The sequence below is a fragment of the Cucumis sativus genome, chromosome 2 (assembly GCF_000004075.3).
Source record: "Cucumis sativus cultivar 9930 chromosome 2, Cucumber_9930_V3, whole genome shotgun sequence".
Taxonomy (NCBI): Eukaryota; Viridiplantae; Streptophyta; class Magnoliopsida; order Cucurbitales; family Cucurbitaceae; genus Cucumis; species Cucumis sativus.
In genome coordinates, this window is record NC_026656.2 from 12,173,038 (window position 1) to 12,190,641 (window position 17,604).

The 17,604-nt window shown below is 32.2% G+C and overlaps 3 protein-coding genes across 4 annotated transcripts; 1 reads left to right on the forward strand and 2 right to left on the reverse strand.

Annotated features, from left to right (window-relative positions):
* Nucleotides 1-813: 813 nt before the first annotated feature.
* Nucleotides 814-3,908, reverse strand: LOC101214182 (mediator of RNA polymerase II transcription subunit 32). 2 transcript variants are annotated; one of them, XM_031880495.1, is made up of 3 exons: nucleotides 3,722-3,905; nucleotides 3,382-3,449; nucleotides 814-1,598 (listed from the first exon to the last, which is right to left on the reverse strand). In XM_031880495.1, exon 3 carries the CDS (start codon nucleotides 1,587-1,589, stop codon nucleotides 1,149-1,151), a length of 441 nt encoding a protein of 146 aa, XP_031736355.1. In that variant the 5' UTR covers nucleotides 1,590-1,598; nucleotides 3,382-3,449; nucleotides 3,722-3,905; the 3' UTR covers nucleotides 814-1,148. The 2 variants fall into 2 exon arrangements, with proteins under 2 accessions (XP_031736355.1, XP_004148855.1); XM_004148807.3 differs by lacking the exon at nucleotides 3,382-3,449 and having other exon boundaries at nucleotides 3,722-3,908.
* Nucleotides 3,909-5,553: 1,645 nt separating this feature from the next.
* Nucleotides 5,554-10,306, forward strand: LOC101213940 (ATP-dependent Clp protease proteolytic subunit 6, chloroplastic). The gene is made up of 9 exons (XM_004148806.3): nucleotides 5,554-5,727; nucleotides 5,813-5,874; nucleotides 6,303-6,372; nucleotides 6,630-6,831; nucleotides 6,937-7,002; nucleotides 7,370-7,510; nucleotides 7,930-7,983; nucleotides 9,091-9,183; nucleotides 9,851-10,306. Exons 1-9 carry the CDS (start codon nucleotides 5,639-5,641, stop codon nucleotides 9,896-9,898), a joined length of 825 nt encoding a protein of 274 aa, XP_004148854.1. The 5' UTR covers nucleotides 5,554-5,638; the 3' UTR covers nucleotides 9,899-10,306.
* Nucleotides 10,307-12,626: 2,320 nt separating this feature from the next.
* On the reverse strand, nucleotides 12,627-13,794 carry LOC101217535 (BURP domain-containing protein BNM2A). Its single transcript, XM_004148820.3, has 2 exons — nucleotides 13,639-13,794; nucleotides 12,627-13,527 (listed from the first exon to the last, which is right to left on the reverse strand). Exons 1-2 carry the CDS (start codon nucleotides 13,696-13,698, stop codon nucleotides 12,772-12,774), a joined length of 816 nt encoding a protein of 271 aa, XP_004148868.2. The 5' UTR covers nucleotides 13,699-13,794; the 3' UTR covers nucleotides 12,627-12,771.
* Nucleotides 13,795-17,604: the final 3,810 nt, after the last annotated feature.

Below are 17,604 nucleotides of genomic sequence, written 5' to 3' on the forward strand. Positions count from 1 at the left end.
AATCATAAATGTTTTCATAACTTTATAATCACATGAATAAAAAGTATTAATTTTGTCTTATTTCTTCGATCTCTATTACTTATTATCGAAGAAGGGAGTGGAAAAGAAAAGGACGAAATGAAGAATAAGACAATCATACATGGTTTGACCATATAAAAACTCATTTTTTTTAATACTCACTTTAAACAAAGTAAATAATTTAGACCTATTTATATCGTAATTTAGACTATAAGGTATGAACTCATTTCTATATTTAAAGTAAATAATTTAACTCTAAATTATGACTTCCAGCTGGCTGTATATTTGTTAAGAATAGCATGGAATTTTGAAACTTGTGGCTTTAAATGCTAAGTGAAAATGAAACAATATTCCATGTCATGGAAATTTAAACCTCTAATCCCACTCCCACTCCGAGAGGAAACTTAAAAAACTTAGAACACATATTTGAATGTTCTCAGACGAGATGAAACCTAAAATACAATTTTAAATGTTCTCAAACCTCTTATTCCTTAGGAAACATTTGGAGTAAGAAATGAGTTATTATAGTCTTAAATTATTATAGTTGAGTTATAATAGTTTGTATTTGAAGTATAGATTATTTTAGTTTTGGTCATAACAGTGTATTTTCGAAATGGAGATTGTTTTAGTTTGGAAAGGAAATAGTAAACATTGTATCAAATAATAAAGAAAAGATGAATATCAATTAGCAAAAAGTGTAACAAATAGTACACAGCAAATGAGGGGTTTACGGTGGCTGCACGTGATTATTATAATCTTGCATAATACTCTCTCAAATTACCCCTAAACTAAATGTTAAATAGAAATATTTTTCTATGCATTTTAATAACACAAATGAAATCAAATCCACAAACTGGAGACACCTTAGTTTTGAATCCCCACATTAGTATATATACTAGAGACAATTTCTCCCCACCAAACCTCCAAGAAAAACAAACAAGTACAAAGAACATGAAACTATATTAGTTAACAATAGATACAGAACAAATGGATCCGCTTTTTCATGTATAGTTAAAGCTCAAGCCGATTATCTTACACAGTAAACGCTCCACCGCCAACCAAAAAAGCCATTTCATGCAAAACAGAAAACAAGAACTTGTTACGTTATAACCTCAAAAGATAATAGGTACCTATTGGGTTGCATCCTCAGTAAATCTAGCATCAAAAGGAGCAGACTGATGAGAGTGTGCTGAAGCAGAAGCAGCAGCTCCTGAGCCGTGCTGCAACTCAATCACGAGCCATCTTACCGCTTTGCTCATCTGTTCCAATCGAACAGCACTGATTGGAGGAAGGCTAGTGGTGGCAGACTGCCCAGACTTGCCAGCCAGTGAACCAGTGGCCTCGTCAACAAGGCACTCTGATCCTATCCTTTGCTTCACAGACTCTACAAACTCCTCTGCTTGATCACAAGCAACCCTGAATAGCTCCCATTTTTGTTTAAAATTCTCAAGAGCGGCATCTGTTGCTGCTGTCTTCTGAGCCCCAGAGGCTTCATTTGCTTCAAGAACATTAGCTGCTCCAGCAACAAACTCCTGATATGCGTTATTTAAAGAGTCCACTAGGCTGTCCATATCAGATACCTAAATATACGGTAACCAAGGAAGTAAGTACCTAGAGTCTAGTCTCTTGGGAAATGCTAATATGCACGAGAATACAAGCAAGAACTTGAACTTAGATATCAATTGCATTTTGGTTCCTAAACTTTCATATGCCACTTTAGCCTACAAACTGTGTAAAAGAACCCATATTTGTTTAAATTATTCAATAAAAACAAATGTTAAAGATGATTTGGACCCTCAACATATTTCGACAATGGCAACCGGTAAGATACTCTTCTGAAGATAAGCTCTCATGGTTTGCTCTTGACTTTACCTAAAAATGATTATACCAATGGTCCAATGGAGATAACTGATAAGCATCCTCAATTATATACCATGGATCTTTTCCTTCCCTAGCCAGGATGGGACTATGTTTGTATTCCTAATCCTGACAACAAAAACTAAAACATAAACGTTTTGTGTGTTCATTTATATGAATATATGATGCTGTAAGTAAATCACTAACTACTTGATTCCTTCCCTCAATCCCCCTACCTCTATATATAACCAAATACCCTAACCAACTTCCTAACTAATTACCTGACCGCCCCCTACTATTACCAAACTAATCCCAATTAGTTCCCTTGCACCTTTCTCCATCTTGGTGTGTTATGTGTTCTGCAGCTTAAGAGATCCACCTATTTGCTCACTGTCTTTGTACTTGTCGATAGGGGATATTATTTTAACTTCTTTCAATTGTTCCATACCTTAGCCTAACACTATCTTTGATTTTCCCACTTTAAGTTTGACGGGTCACCCTTTCCAGGTTGCAAAGAGGACTTTAAAATTGACTCTTGATAGAATTTTCACGGATACTCTCTTCTTTTGGTAACTTTATGAACCTAATTCTTTGTCATACTATGTACACATAATGCAGATACCCTACCTTCGCTAATTTCTAATTGGAGAACGTTCATGTAATTCACCTACAGATGTGTCAGGATTCTCTCGCTTCATGCCATTGAAATGACATTGTTTCTCTTCTAGAAAAGGGGGCAGGGAAATAGATATATACACCGGGCTACCAACCAGCTAGGGGTGAAAACTCAATAGGCTAATGCCTTTTAAGATGATTTCTAGCAGCAAAATATGCAACGATTCAAGGAAATAAAAATGGAAAATACATTCAACAATGCAGATCATCTCTTAAATCACCAGCTCAACACAAAAGCTTAAGCTGATGGGTGAAGAAAAATTTAATATCATATCTAACACTCCCCTTACTGGCCAAGCAAGTGTGAATGTATATTAATTGGAGAGGAAAAAACATTGCAAGTACTTGAACCCATAACATCCTGAAACAACTTGATAGCCAAAAGCTTAAGCTAAGCGGTGAATGCAAATTTAATAAAACATCTAACATCATCAATAATTTGTTCACGAGTTAAAAGCATTGAACCCAAAAAGTGAAAGATAAGCTATAAAATGGGGATGGCACTCCGCGAGAAGAAAACCTTCCGTTAATGAGGGGAAACTTGTTCAAGCTATATGTCTCTCTCTTTTAGAAAAACTCATAATGATGAGGCACAGGGAAGACAATAATCTACGAAAATAGAAAAGAGAGGCGTAAATTGAAAAGTCCCCAGCGGAGGTGGAAGAAAAGAAGAAAATGGCAGTGAAAACCATCGAATCCTCTGAATTCAACCCACCAAAATTAAGAAAAACAAACTTGAAAAGCGTATCAGGTTTCTCCCTTTTGGGTTCGGTTCAATCTTTATAAGCAACGATTTCAATACCGAAACAGAAAGTGGGACGAGTAGCAAACCACAAATTTTCTGCTGTAAACTGTTGGGTGCTGTGGAGAGAGCAATGAAGAGTGAAGGGCTCAGAAAACTGAAAGAGATGGATTACCAAGTGAGGAGGAGAATCGGGGGAGATCAAAAGCGTCAGCAATTTACTCTTTACGAAGAAGGTTGGAACAAAATTTCATTTCTAAAACTAAGGTGAAAAATCAAATTTATAGCTTCAAAATTCTTTCGTTTCCATTGCATCCAACCTTAAATTCTATACATTCTTGCCCGTCTTTAATCCATTTTTTCGAAATTCATGACCAGCGCGTTGGAAACGGTATGCAGAAAGAAATATAGAGATGGAAGAGAGCTCACCGGCACAAGACTACGGAGGCTGGATGAATGTTGGACGGAGGTGCAGCAGCGGAGCGGCGGCGACGTGCGTGGGCGGCGCTGTGCCTAGGAGAGCCGAGACAGTGAGAGATGTCGAGAGAGAGAACTGAGATCGGAATATGGCGAAGAAGAGAGGAAATCAAATTTCCCAATTTCCTAATTTCTTCAACCTAATTAAATATATTCTTGGGAGATTGCAAAAAAAAAAAAAAAAAAAAAGTATAAAAGATTTTTGGGATAGATTTTTTAAATTTTGACTTCAAACTAACTAGAAGGGGTAGCAATTTCATTCTGAAATCTATGGCGAAAGTTTAAAATGTGTTGGATGATGAGTACGAGATAAAATTTCTAAGGTCTAAAATACTTGCTAAATATGTATAGAATCACTTCAAATCGTTTAGAAAATGTAGCAATTTAATTTTAAAACACACAGTGAAAGTTTGGAGTGTGTGCGAGATAAAATATAAGGACCTAAAACTTACTAAATATGTATAGAAACACTCTAAATAGCTTAAGAGGGATAGCAATTTGATTTTAAAACCCATATTGAAAGTTTGAAATGTGCTAGATAAAATATAAGGGTATAAGAGACTTACTAAACATGCATAGAACACTCCACTCCAAATGACTTAGGAGGGGTAGCAATTTAATTTTGAAATGCATAGTGAAAGTTTGGAATGTGAAAGATATATGTGGGATGCATGCGAGATAAAACATAAGAGCCTAAGAGACTTATTAAACATGCATAGAATCACTTTAAATGGCTTAGGACATGTAGCAATTTGATTTCAAAACGTATAGTGAAATATTGGAATGTACAAGATGCGTGTGAGATAAAACAAAAGTACATAAGAGGCTTACTGAACTTAATTGCCATAAGAGGCTTACTGAACTTAATTGCTTGTACTCCTAAACATGTATTGTAACACCTTAAATAATTCCTAGGCATATATAACCGTTGCATTTTTCTTTAAAGAATATTTCTCACTTAAGCAAATACTAAGAACTTGTAACAAAGTTTCTACTAACACGGTTGTCCAATGTCTCCTTAAGAAGCTATAAAATAATGTGCAACTTATATAATAAACTGGTATTGAAATTTCTAAGTAGTGCAAAACTAGTGACACGTGATGATGAGACAATTTAGACAAAAGGAAAGACCAATCCTTAAAATCATAGGCTAAGAGGGATGAAAAGAAAGTTAAGCGAGTTTCACATAAATCAATTCCAAGTCTATTCAACAATAAGCCTGTAGGATTACTAGTAATAGGAAAGCCTACCATTAATGATTCAACACCTATAGTACAAACTACAACTTCATATCTTCCACCTTTACTAAAGAAATGGATCCTATTAAATGTTACCTAGTTTCAATTTTTAAACATGCTAAAATAAGTGCTTTACATTGCAATATTGTCCAACAACAAAATCATAGATTTCTAGTTGAAGGTTGTTCGTAAAATACATTTTTTTTTTTTTTTTTTTGTGAAATCTGCGATATTCGACCTCATATTGAAGCCATTAAAATATACTGCTTTCAATCTACAAATTATCCCATAATCATTGGGTAAATTGGAGGTTAATATAATTATAAAAAATGGTACACCTAGCTTTTTGGAGTGTTTCTTCTTTATGCCGTCTTTTGTCATTTTTTTGAGTTGCTATCTACAATTTTTCTTGAATATAATTGTTATCGAACTATCTCTTATTGAAAAACCAGAAACGAATTATTTGAAACATGGGCCGGCCCATTGGGCCTTAAGCAAACATGTAGGAGTGGTACAATGGGAAGCTAATCTTGGAGCTTCGTTGATACTGTTGTAATTCCTATAGTCTCTTTCTTTGGTTTCATATTGGAGCTCTAAGAACTCAGCGCCATTCTCACAAGCTTCGCTCAAAATGGTAGTAGCTTCACCTTTTACTGCATCTCTCAGTTTCTCTGTCGCTTCGAACAATCGAGCCTCATCCATTTCTCAACTTTCTCGAAGGTAATGCCTTTTGTTTATTCTCAACTATTTCCCCTAATCTCCAGCTACGAAACTCTAAATTCTTCTTCCTCTCCCTTTTCTGTAGAAATTCACACAGGTCCATAGTCTCTGCTTTCCCGAGGCCTTATGGCGACTCCTCCACAATTGGTAATCTGTTTTCTGCAATTGGATGTTTCTGAATTTTTGTATATGCCCTAATTTTGTTGCAGAGGACTTCTTCTTTGCATAGCGTTTATGTATCGGTGTCAGTTCTCTGATAATATATTTAGATGATATATAATTAAATTTATCTTTACTAGCTTGTGAGTCTAGTATCGATAGGTTGAGTAGGTTGATTTGAGGTGTGTTCAAACCTTCTTTATATTTCAAGCCCATAAGCGGTGTGTTAGATGATATATAACTAAATTTGCCTTTGCTAACTAGTAAAAGCTTTTGGGTCTCATTGATTTCTTTGAAGGTAGTGAATTTCTTTTGTTCATGCTGCATTTATTGATATTCATGACCGAAATGGCACTTACATCTATAAGGATGCATTGAACAATCTGAGTGACTGGATTTTCCACGTCTTTTTGAAGGATTATCGAGTAAAACAAATGGGGCACCTTTAAATCTTGACGATAAAGACTTTCTTCGCACCAGTACAAGGTTTGAACTATTTCCCATTGGCATTTTTGGTTTAAAATATCTTTTGTTATTCTCTATTTACTAGCATGAATTAACTTAACTTGGATTTGGATTTCTTTAAAATTGGGACGATGTATATATGTTGTAAATTGTATCTATGCAACATCTTTTTTGCAGTATTCCTTTATATTTTTTGCTTTCTTTTCCCGTTTCATGATATTCTGCCTTCTAATTTTATTCCTTTAACATGATGAAATGTTTTTTTTTCTCTTCGGTAGTTATGAACCTATAGTGGCTAGGAGAGATAATCCACCCGTTATGCCTGCTGTGATGACACCAGGAGGGCCATTGGATCTCTCTTCTGTGTTATTTAGGAACCGTATTATATTTATTGGTCAACCTATCAACTCAACCGTGGCACAACGAGTTATATCACAGCTTGTGACTCTAGCAACAATTGATGAGGATGCAGATATTCTGGTGTGCAATAGGAAAAATTAGCTCCTTTTTTTTCCTCACTCTATTTATTTGATTGGGATTTTTTGTTTTTAATTTGTTTGTAAGCGTAGTTTTTGACCTTATCAGGTATATCTGAATTGCCCTGGTGGAAGTACATACTCAATATTAGCAATTTATGACTGTATGTCTTGGGTAATCGCAAAGCTCACCCTCTATCTCCCTCCCTATCTTTTATGCCTTATTAGTATGTTTATATTGCTTCTATATCCACTTTTTCCGTTATTTATTTTGATATCAAAGGTGTTTTTGATACTTCTAAGATTCACAAAGTCAATGAGTCGTTATGGGAGGCAACATCTATTATGCTACATGCTTTTTAGTCTTGCACAAGATAACAGTAACAATAATTAGCTAAATAGAACATATAATTCAAGCTTATGGTTCCTTTTTATGATTTGGTTTGCTGTTTAGAGCATCCAATCATCACTTTCTGTCATATTTTGAATATGAAAGGAAGAGGATTATTTTCTTATAAGAGATTATTGACTTGTGCTCTCAGATAAAGCCTAAGGTTGGTACAGTGTGCTTCGGAATTGTTGCAAGTCAAGGGGCTCTTCTTCTTGCAGGTGGAGAAAAGGGAATGCGCTATGCTATGCCAAATTCTCGAATTATGATTCATCAGCCACAAAGTGGATGTGGGGTATGGCTAAAGTGTTATTGCAATATTAGCTCATCTTTTTAAGGAGCATGATTAAGATTAAATGAGAGGAAAAGGGATGGAGAAGAATGTATGCTATTCTTTGTATTAAATTTCAAAGTAATCTTTAGTATTTGTTGTAAGTATTAACTTAAGCTTTTTCTAATGCCTCCTTTGTTCTTTTGCCCTAATGACCAATGTTGTAAGACTGCTTGAACTGTTGTGTTATATTTAATATTTCCTTGTAAGAAGTGCTTTACCAACTTCAAGTTTAATCATACAGTATGCTTTTTGTTTAGTTTTGAAATGGCCCAATATGTATTTCTTCTATTAGTAATTTTAAACTGTTACTAGTAAGAATCAGCAAAAAAATATATTAACTCACGTTCTGCAATAATGTTGATGATCTTGGTTGAGTGCAGGGTGATGTGGAGGATGTTAGACGTCAAGTCAATGAAGCAGTTCAATCACGCAATGTTAGTATCTATTTCTTATTTTGGTATTACTCACATAAGTCTTGCCGTTGTTTTGGATCATGCCTATGTGCTTTTTGTTCATTATGTTCAATCCTGTTGCTACCAATAACTTAACAAAAAATTATTAAAAGTTAGAGTTAATGAGAAATGGTTTTACCATATATCTAACTTTTAACTGACCATAAGCTTGATTTCTGTCTGGTGACATCTTGACCTGAATCACTTTTGTGGAATTAGGTGGTGAACGGTTGGTATATAATTGCTGTATGCCATAAAATTTACAAATGCAATATATAGTATAGGTATATCTGGCATCTCTTTTGGGAAAGATGTGGCCATTGAAAATTTGCTTATCTTCATCATCTTTTGGAAGCTACCATTGTAGGCGGAAATATAATTCATGAAATTAGGCAGGACTATTTGATTTATATTTTAAACACATTGGAAGAATAAAATTCCAGATCTATTGAATATAAAAGATATAAGAAATACACGATAAACCAAGTGATTTGAGATACTTGGACCTTCCCTTCTTGAGATCACTCTCAACCCTATCTTGAGCCAACTCTCAAGACATAATTCACTCACTCAAATAGGGCTTATCTTCTTCGTTTTCCTCTCCCTCTATTTATAACCAACAAATGTAACTAACTCCTTATGTAATTATTATTATGGAAATATGCCGTTAATACCCTAATAAGCCCTTTATACCAATCCTATCACCTTGCTAACAGTAGTAGATTTGAAAGTTGGAGTCAAAGACTGGCTCAAAAGTGACGAGTTTTTGGGAGAATGACTTTAACTTTTATGGTGGTCGCTGGCTACATATTTAAGATGATCTTAAGATTTTACGCATAGTTTTGAAACTCAATATAGTTTTGATGGTTCTCTCAAGGTGTACAATAGTGGGCTAAGAATCTAAAAAGCTCAAATATGAGATACAGACTTTGTCCGATATGTTGCATACATTCTTATCCTTTAATCTACTGGATGGCTGTGTTTTTGAGTTTCCTCCCATTGTTATCTTGGCACTTTGCTGTCAATTATTTTCCAGTATTTGGTTTCATTCTGATCATTTTTAATTGTTCTTTGAATTTATTGTTGCAGAAAATTGAAAAGATGTATGCTGCATTTACTGGCCAATCTATAGAGACAATACAACAATACATTGATAGGGATCGATTTTTGTCAGTTTCCGAGGTAACATCCTGCAACATCTAGTGCATGAATTAACATTAAACAAAATAATTGCTGTCCGTCTTGTCAAGAATGAAAAGAAAAAGAAGGATAAAGACAGAGGAAGTAGAGTTGAGTAGAATAAGTTTTCTTGGGATCTTTACTGTATGGTAAAATCTTTTCCACAGCTTTGGAATGTCGGCTACCTGATTCGAACTCCCCTGAACTAGTAACCATTGGTTTCTGAATCTATTCTCTTAATTTCCTACTATAGTCTTTCATCTTTCTTAAACTCTTTGCTAAAATTTAAAAAAAGTCTTACCACAAATTTAAAAAACAAGAACAAGTTTTAAATCTATTTTTTAGTTTTCAATATTTGGCTTAGTTTTCTAAAAACATTGGTAAAGAGTAGATAACAAAATAAAAATTATTGAACCATCATAAGTTGACTACCGGTAAAAAGGGAGACATGGTCTCAATAACCAACTAAGAGGTCAAATGTTCAATTCATAATGGCCACCTATCTAGGAATTAATTTCCTATGAGTTTTCTTGACACCCAAATGTTGTAGGGTCAGATAGGTTGTCCGGTGAGATTAGTCGAGGTGCACATTAAATGACCTTGACACTGATGGATATAAAAAGAGAGAATACAAATTATTGAAACACCAAAAACCTGTCTTCTCTTGCAGGCTTTAGATTTTGGGCTTATTGACGGTGTGCTGGAAACAGAATACTGAGCTTCATTTTGGGGAAGATCAAACGGTAATCAGCCACATGTGATCTAATTATGCAAGAATTTGACTTCTTAATGGGGAATTTATTTCAGTCTGTGGAATCGTCATCTCCAAGCATCAAAGTCTCAGTTCGAATTTCCAGCAGCAGGCATCGTACCACTGGCAATCATGATCAAGATCTAGCAATTGAGAACACGATGATATGATTCCTATTATTTGCCAGCCAAGTAGATTCTTAATCTAATTCTTGTTCTTGAGAAAACTGTATTCTTCTTGAACTGTTACATTGTCCAGAGCTTGAACATTAAGAATTCATCCTGATAGCCATCTTGAAAAATAGAGTATGCTCCAAAAGCAGGTTTGAAAGCTACTCTCAAATTTAAGTTTACTCTTGAAAGGTTAGATTTTATCTATTTGGCCAGTTTGAACAGTTTTCTAAAATGTAACATGTTCTTAAACTTTCAAATAGGTTCTTAACAAGTTTGAAAATTAATTTAACTATTCAATATGAATTTGAATTTTATGTCATGATTTCAACCATCGAATGTGTCCAGCAGATTTGTCAATTTTTAAAAATAACGAAATTTATTTTATTTATTGATCAAATTTATAATTTAATCTAACTTCATAATTACTTATTTTTTACCTTTAAATGTTTTATTCTAAATAAAAATTAAGAAATTTATGACCTGTATTTTTTTTTCTTATGCATTACAAAAATTATAAGCCTTTGGACTAAATATTAAATATATGAAATTTGTTTATTAGATTTAGAATATAATTTTTTTAAAAAAATTAATGAATTTACTCAAAAAAATTTGAAAATGTACGTCATATTTAAATATATTATTGAAAATTATTTTACAAAAGTTATGACTGTTTGGTAAATTAAATATACAAAATTCGTGTATTGGATTTAGAAAATGAATTTTTTAAAAAATTAATAATTTTTGCTCCGTGTTTCATATAATTGACTTTCGTTTATAATTCTCTTTCTGGAAATTATTTTGTTTATCGTGTATCACTGTATTAAAAAATAAAAGTATAATTTATTCGAATGTAACGACCTTAAAAAAAGTTGAAAATGGACGTCAGTCTAAGAAATTACTTGAAATTGTTTTATGAAAACTAGGATGATTTGGTAAATTAAATTTTGATAAATTAAATATATATAATTTAGATGATTTGGTAAATTAAAATTTGATAAATTAAATATATATATAATTTGTGTATTGGAGTTAGAATATGAATTTAAATAATAATAATTTATTGGCACGAAAGGTTGGTATAAACAAATTAACATTGTATTTAAGAAAAGTAAGGGAACTTGTTTTATGAAAATATTGCAATTTGATAAGTTAAATATACGAATATTTGTATATTTAATTTAAAATATAGAATTTTGAAAATATAATAAAAAATAATTTTCATAATCCTTTTAAATAATATCATAATCCTTTCCACAAACATACGTTATCATAATCGAACCTTTTTTCGTAACCAAAGAATTATCATAATTCTTTTCCCGTATCTCTTTCCTTCCCCAAACAACCCTAGAATGAATGCCAATTGTGTTAAAAAGTATGAATTTGACCCGATGCTTAAAGTCTAATTTGAGATTGTTTGTTGGGTATCATATGCTTTAGAAAAATCAATTATACTATGAAGGGTTTACTGTTCGGCAAATTGAGCTGAAAAAGTTGGTTACAATGTTTGAACTTTATTAGTTTCAAAGTATAAATATCAGAATCTAAGTTTTCGTGTGAGACTTATTATTTATTTCTTATCTACGTATCAAATTTCATTAAACAAAAGTTCTTTACGTAATGATAAACTACAAAATTTCTTTTAAAGTATGAATTAAAAAAAATATGTCATCAAAAATTGACATATTTTTTGCCCAAAGAACTACTCGTTGCTTGTGATGGAGGACTTGTACAAAGAATTAAATAGTATGGATCCATTCATTTCTATCTTTTATAGATTTGATTGAGACTTGGTTTGGAAGAATAATTAATTATTGGTGCCTCTACTTTTAGGAAATTTGTTTAGTTATTATTATTGATTGTAACAAATGTTTGTTTTCAAATTCTCTATCAAATAAGTCGTAAGCATTTTAAGTAATTTTAGACAAAGATTAGCTATTCACTGACAAACTCGGTTTTAGGACCGTGATATCTTTGCTCCTACGTCGTGTTCTCTAGTATAGTATTGTATCAAATTGATTGAATCCACTGCAATGGATGATGAAGAACAATAGGAGAGATGGATCAAAGAAACTCTTGAGCCTCTCATCATTGGTTGATGTCTGCTGTCAACCAGTTGCTTGGATCATTAGCAATCACTACCAACCCACTGGTGTGACTATTGAAATTAAAACCAATTGATCGTCGTGACTGTTAGGGGGTGTTTGGTGATTGGTGAGTCGTAATAGAATGAGTTTGTATTGTAATGTTATCAAAATCCACGTTTAAATGGAACATTTAACTCTTTCACTATTTGACGTTTTTTAGTCTCATTTTCGTTTCGTCTTCGATTACTCATGCTTTCCAACACTCATATGATTACCATTCATAAATCCTAATTACATTCTAGCTTTTTAAATAGTTCCTTACTGGTTGGCTGCAATTGATAATCACTTTGGACCTAGAGATGATCCATTCTAAATCAATTGTAAGTTCTTCATAAATATTGATTCTAACCAATTTCTAAATCAATCACAAGTTCTTCATATAGATACAGATTCAACTCATTCAATGAAGCAAGCAAAGAAAAAACAGATATATTACATGAACACTCAAAGACTTCACACCATTTTAACAACACAAAACACTTTGAGAGACCTACAGATTCATTCATACACTATCCCAATACACTCAAGCATCAGAAACAAAAACAATATTATCCTCAGGGTAAAAATGACAAACAGAGGATTCACCAGGCTCAACATTCAACACTCTAAAAACCACATGATCACTATCCCACTCAGAAGTATCAACATGACAGATAGCCAAACTTTCAACTCTATCTCCATTTTCACCTTCAACAATAACCTTATACAAAATATTATCACTCACTTGGCTATGACAATACAACACCAAATAAGGATATGGCATCATATGACAAGACAGTATCCTTTGAGCCAAAATTTTTATGGGTTCTTCCAAGATTGTGTACTTTTGCAATTCTGTCTTGAAGTTCTTTGGATAAACAGTGGCCACAGCTTTCATTGACCCATCGAACCCGAAAAAGTCATGTGTCGAAAAGTATAAGGATTCTAAAGAAGTAGCACAGAACTTGGTCTCTCCTTCCATTGGCTCAAGTTCACACTGTGTGAGAGTATACTTCATAGCCTTGGCTTGTGGAGAATCTTTAGAAATGGAGAAGAATTGAAGAAGATAAGAGAGATTTGCTAATGAGAAAGGGATTTTTTCAGCCATTTCTTTGGGAAGTTGTTTTGGAATTTCTGAAAAGTTTTTGATTGGGAAAAAGATTGGCATTGTTTTTCCAAGTTTTAGATCATCTGGTGTGAAGAAAACATTGAGTGTAGGATCTTTGTTTGTTTCAGTCATCTCTTTATCACCAACTTCTGACTGTAACATTCTTGCATAGCTGTTCTTCTGTTGAAGGCACTGCAGAACCAAAACAAAAAAAAAAGAAGAAAAGTTAAAAGGAATTTGTTATTCTTTTAGATATGAAATAATCAAATAGGGAGAATCAATTTTATGGGTTTAGAAGCTTACACCAAGAACAAGAAGGAAGTAGAAAATAGAAGTCAAATTAAAAAAAATTCCCTCTTGCATTTTTCTGTTGAATGTCAAGATGTATCTCTCTGTTCTAATTAGAGATTTTTCTTTAGGAGGTTTTTTTTGTCAAGAAGATGACCAATGTATTTATATTTGGAAACTCAATGTACAGGTGATAAAAAAGTGTTCTTTTGAGAATGCTCTCATCATATAGATGTATTTTTTTTAATAAAATTTTTTATTTGATGATTCTTGAAATCAGGTGACCAATCAAATGTCAACTGTGTTTATTGCATACTTTTTAATGGGCAGCCAATTGATAAAAATAAGAAAAAAATTAGTTGTTTGCAAAAATAGCAAAAAAGAAGAAATGTTATGATAATAGGATCTATCTCACTACATTTTTTAAATTACAAAAGTAACAAATTTAAAAGTTGATAATCTTCTAATAGGTCTCTGTAGTTTGTTAGTTAAATTTTTCGTTTGGATTGAATTATTGAATATGTCACGAGAGTTTACGACTCGCCATGATGAATGAACAATTACAGTAAATATAGTAAGTTGTGTGATTATTTTCAGTTATATAGTTGTGTATTTTGATAAGGTTTTGAGAATCATGACTTTGTTTTCACTCCTAACAAAGGTAAGTGTTATGGATTCCTTGCCAAATTAAGGTTAGTAAGGTGTGTGAGGTTGATTATGAGATCCCTTACTTAGAAACCCAAAGAGATGCTCTCATTGTTAAGACTTATTGGACACATTGATTTGTTTTTTTTTCTTTTGTTCCTTCCTAGCAGTATAAATTTTTTTAAGGTGTTGTTGTTTGAGGAACTTAGTTTTGAAGTTTGGAGTTAGTATGTTCGTAGAGTTAGAAATTGTGTAGTTAAAAAGTTTTGAATTTAAGTGAAGAGAGTTAGAGGTATCCGATGCAACTTTTTAATATAAAAGGTATGCTTTTCTAGTGGTTATTTTCATTTGGTTAACTTTTTGTTTAACCCTTCCATTGCATATATATTTTTCTTATTTTTAAAACTCAATTGAGATGTCAATTTAAATTCTTCACATATATCTTATAATTTTACTCTTTTTTTTTAGTACAAACAACAAAATTAATTACCATATACTTTCACATTAGTGTACTTTGTACAAAATTTTAAAAGTATAGGTTGGCTATCAAGAAACTTAATTATTAGTTTTGTTAGAGATTAGTGATGGAGTTGATCAACGAAGGTGATCATCAAAGTTGGTTCCTAGAGGTGGTAGCCACGTAACGTTGGACATCGAAGGTGGCCACTAGAGATGATTGGATTGGAGGAAGTGGATTCATTGTAGATAGTTGGCAGAGGTGGTAATTGTCTGAGTGAGAGGTGATGGTAATTGTTTGACGATGATGTTGTTAGAGTTGACCACCAAAGATGCTAGTTGGAACATGTAGTCAAAGTTAGTCGTCGATATAAGTGGAGTCATTGAAAACATTGGAAGATTAATTGAGAGAAAAAGAGGGGAAAGATGGAGTTTATCAACAAATATGCAGACTTCAATAGTGTATAAAGTTTATTCATTAATCTTGAATTGTGAACACTAAGTTGGTTATTTTAAGTTGGTGGGTCAAACACCTTGTATAAACCTGAAAGAAAATATGTTGCTATAAAGTCTCATAAGGTTTCTTTGAAAGCTTAGAGAGCATCTTCCTCTCACCAACGAGGTTTAGGTACTTATGTTAACCATTTGCCTTCACTTTCATTGCATTATATTAGGGCATCCCTCTAATGAATGAAGTTAACAAAGGTAGAGATTATTGTCTTCCTACCATCTCTCTTATTAGAAGATACTCTGAGAGTCACCCAACACCTCTTCTTAGTGTGTTTATCACATGCTCTCGTGTCTCCTCTAAATGGTGTCTCTAACTTGTTTGGTTAATTGTTTTAATTTATTACTTTTGCAAATGGGAATAAATTAAAGTTAGGGATCATTCATCAAATGCATTCAATTTCAGTTTCTAAAAAGTTTTGCATCTTATAGTTATCTGTAAATTTGATGTTTATAAGGACCTCTTCATAAGGATCCTTTTGTTAAAACTTACTATCATCGAAGATGTAGTTACGTAGTTTCATCTCATCACTAGTTGGTGTTAGTGCTTTGTTTTGATTAGGGTTTTGGATTTAGTTTTATCTTCGTTTTATATATATATATATGAATTTATATTAAAATATAAAAGGAAACAAAGTGTTGAAAGGTTAGGCATATTTCTAATAAAAGTGGATTGGAGAGAAAGGAGAGAGGATTTTTAAAACTTATCTACAAGCTGTTGAAATGATTAAGACCAAAGAAACTCTTCACAATTAAAAAAGAAAGAAAGTAGATTTACATAAAGTAAACGCTATATATATATATATAACAATAATAGTGTAATATATAATGAATCAAATAATGAGGTACGAACACGTGGATGTATGATGCAAGGTGATTGGTCCACGTTAGTATTTAAAAAACGAGTCGCATTCACATTAGAATGGATTATATGTTTCATTTAAGTGCTTTCCCATTATGAAGATGGTCAACTCTCTCACAATTTTATCCAATACATTATTTTACTTTCGAGAATTTGTGTTTGATTTTTTTCTACTATTTTATTTTTTATTGAGTATTTTTAAATATATATAAAAATTAAACAGTTTATAAAATATAATAAAATCTATTCACTTCTTTTAATAATTATACTCAAGATTGAAACGTTTTCAATTTTTTATGAGTAAAACGATAGCTGATTTCTTTTTTTTGTTTGTGTTTACAAACTTTAGTTTAATTACCTATATTTTATTTTTACAACTATACTAAAACTAAAAGAATATGAAAGTATTTTTATACTTTGAGTTAGAAAAATATTATTTTGTAAATTAGTAGTTGTTTATTATTTTATATTTAAGTGAAAAGTGAAAAAAACTTATTCAAATTAATAATGTTCACTTATAGCTAAAAAATGGTTTTTAAATACAATTAATTTTATGTTAAGAATTTGTAATATTTGGTTATAGTAATAGGAGATCCAAAATTGAGCGAGTTATAATAACTCATCCACCCCTATTTGAATTGGGAGTCCAAACACCTTGTAAAGATAATTGTTTCAACTAATATGTGTTTATGATGACTTATGAAATAAGTGCTTTTTACAAAATTAAACATAACTTTTTCTATAAGCACTTTAAAAGATGATTATAGGATAAGTGCAATCAATTGTGATTGTTATCAATCCAATGCTTACTCTCGAGATGAGTTTCTGCATTATAATTCGATTTGTTGTGGGTCATTGAGAAAAGTCAAGTTATCCTTCTTTGTTTAGGACATTTCACGGTCATCGTTATTTTATTTAATTTGACCATTGATTGGATGATTATTTTAGATGAACATATAGTTGGTTGCATGGGAAAAGATTTTGAATTTCTTTGCTTGGGTGATTATATTCTTAGGGTGGTAGAGCTGATGGAGTAGGTTCATCATGGGGGAGACAAAGGTTGATGTAACCTTGGCTCCCTTGTAGTTTTGGCATCTTTTTAATTATATCAATGCCTACAAGTCTTTGCATCCTATACAATGTGAGAAGTATTTAAATAACAATAATAATAATTTTTTTATCTTAATAATTATTCTTATTAAAAAAAATTAAATAGCTAATGAAAACATTAATGGAAGGACAAAAATGGAACATTTTCTAAATATTAGAGATTTGATTGCTCGGTCTTGATATCTAAAGACTAAATAAACATAAATCTCAAACTTCAAGGACCACATGTGCGTGCACGTGTCACTCTCCCAAATTTTCATAAGTTGAACAATCAATTTTAAGCTAAATCATACCATATTAATTTCTCTTTTTTAAAATAAAGTTATTTCTGTTCATAGTTAAATAATTAATTCATAGTAAACAAAATATGACATTTAAGAGGAAAAGTTAGCCTTTCAGTC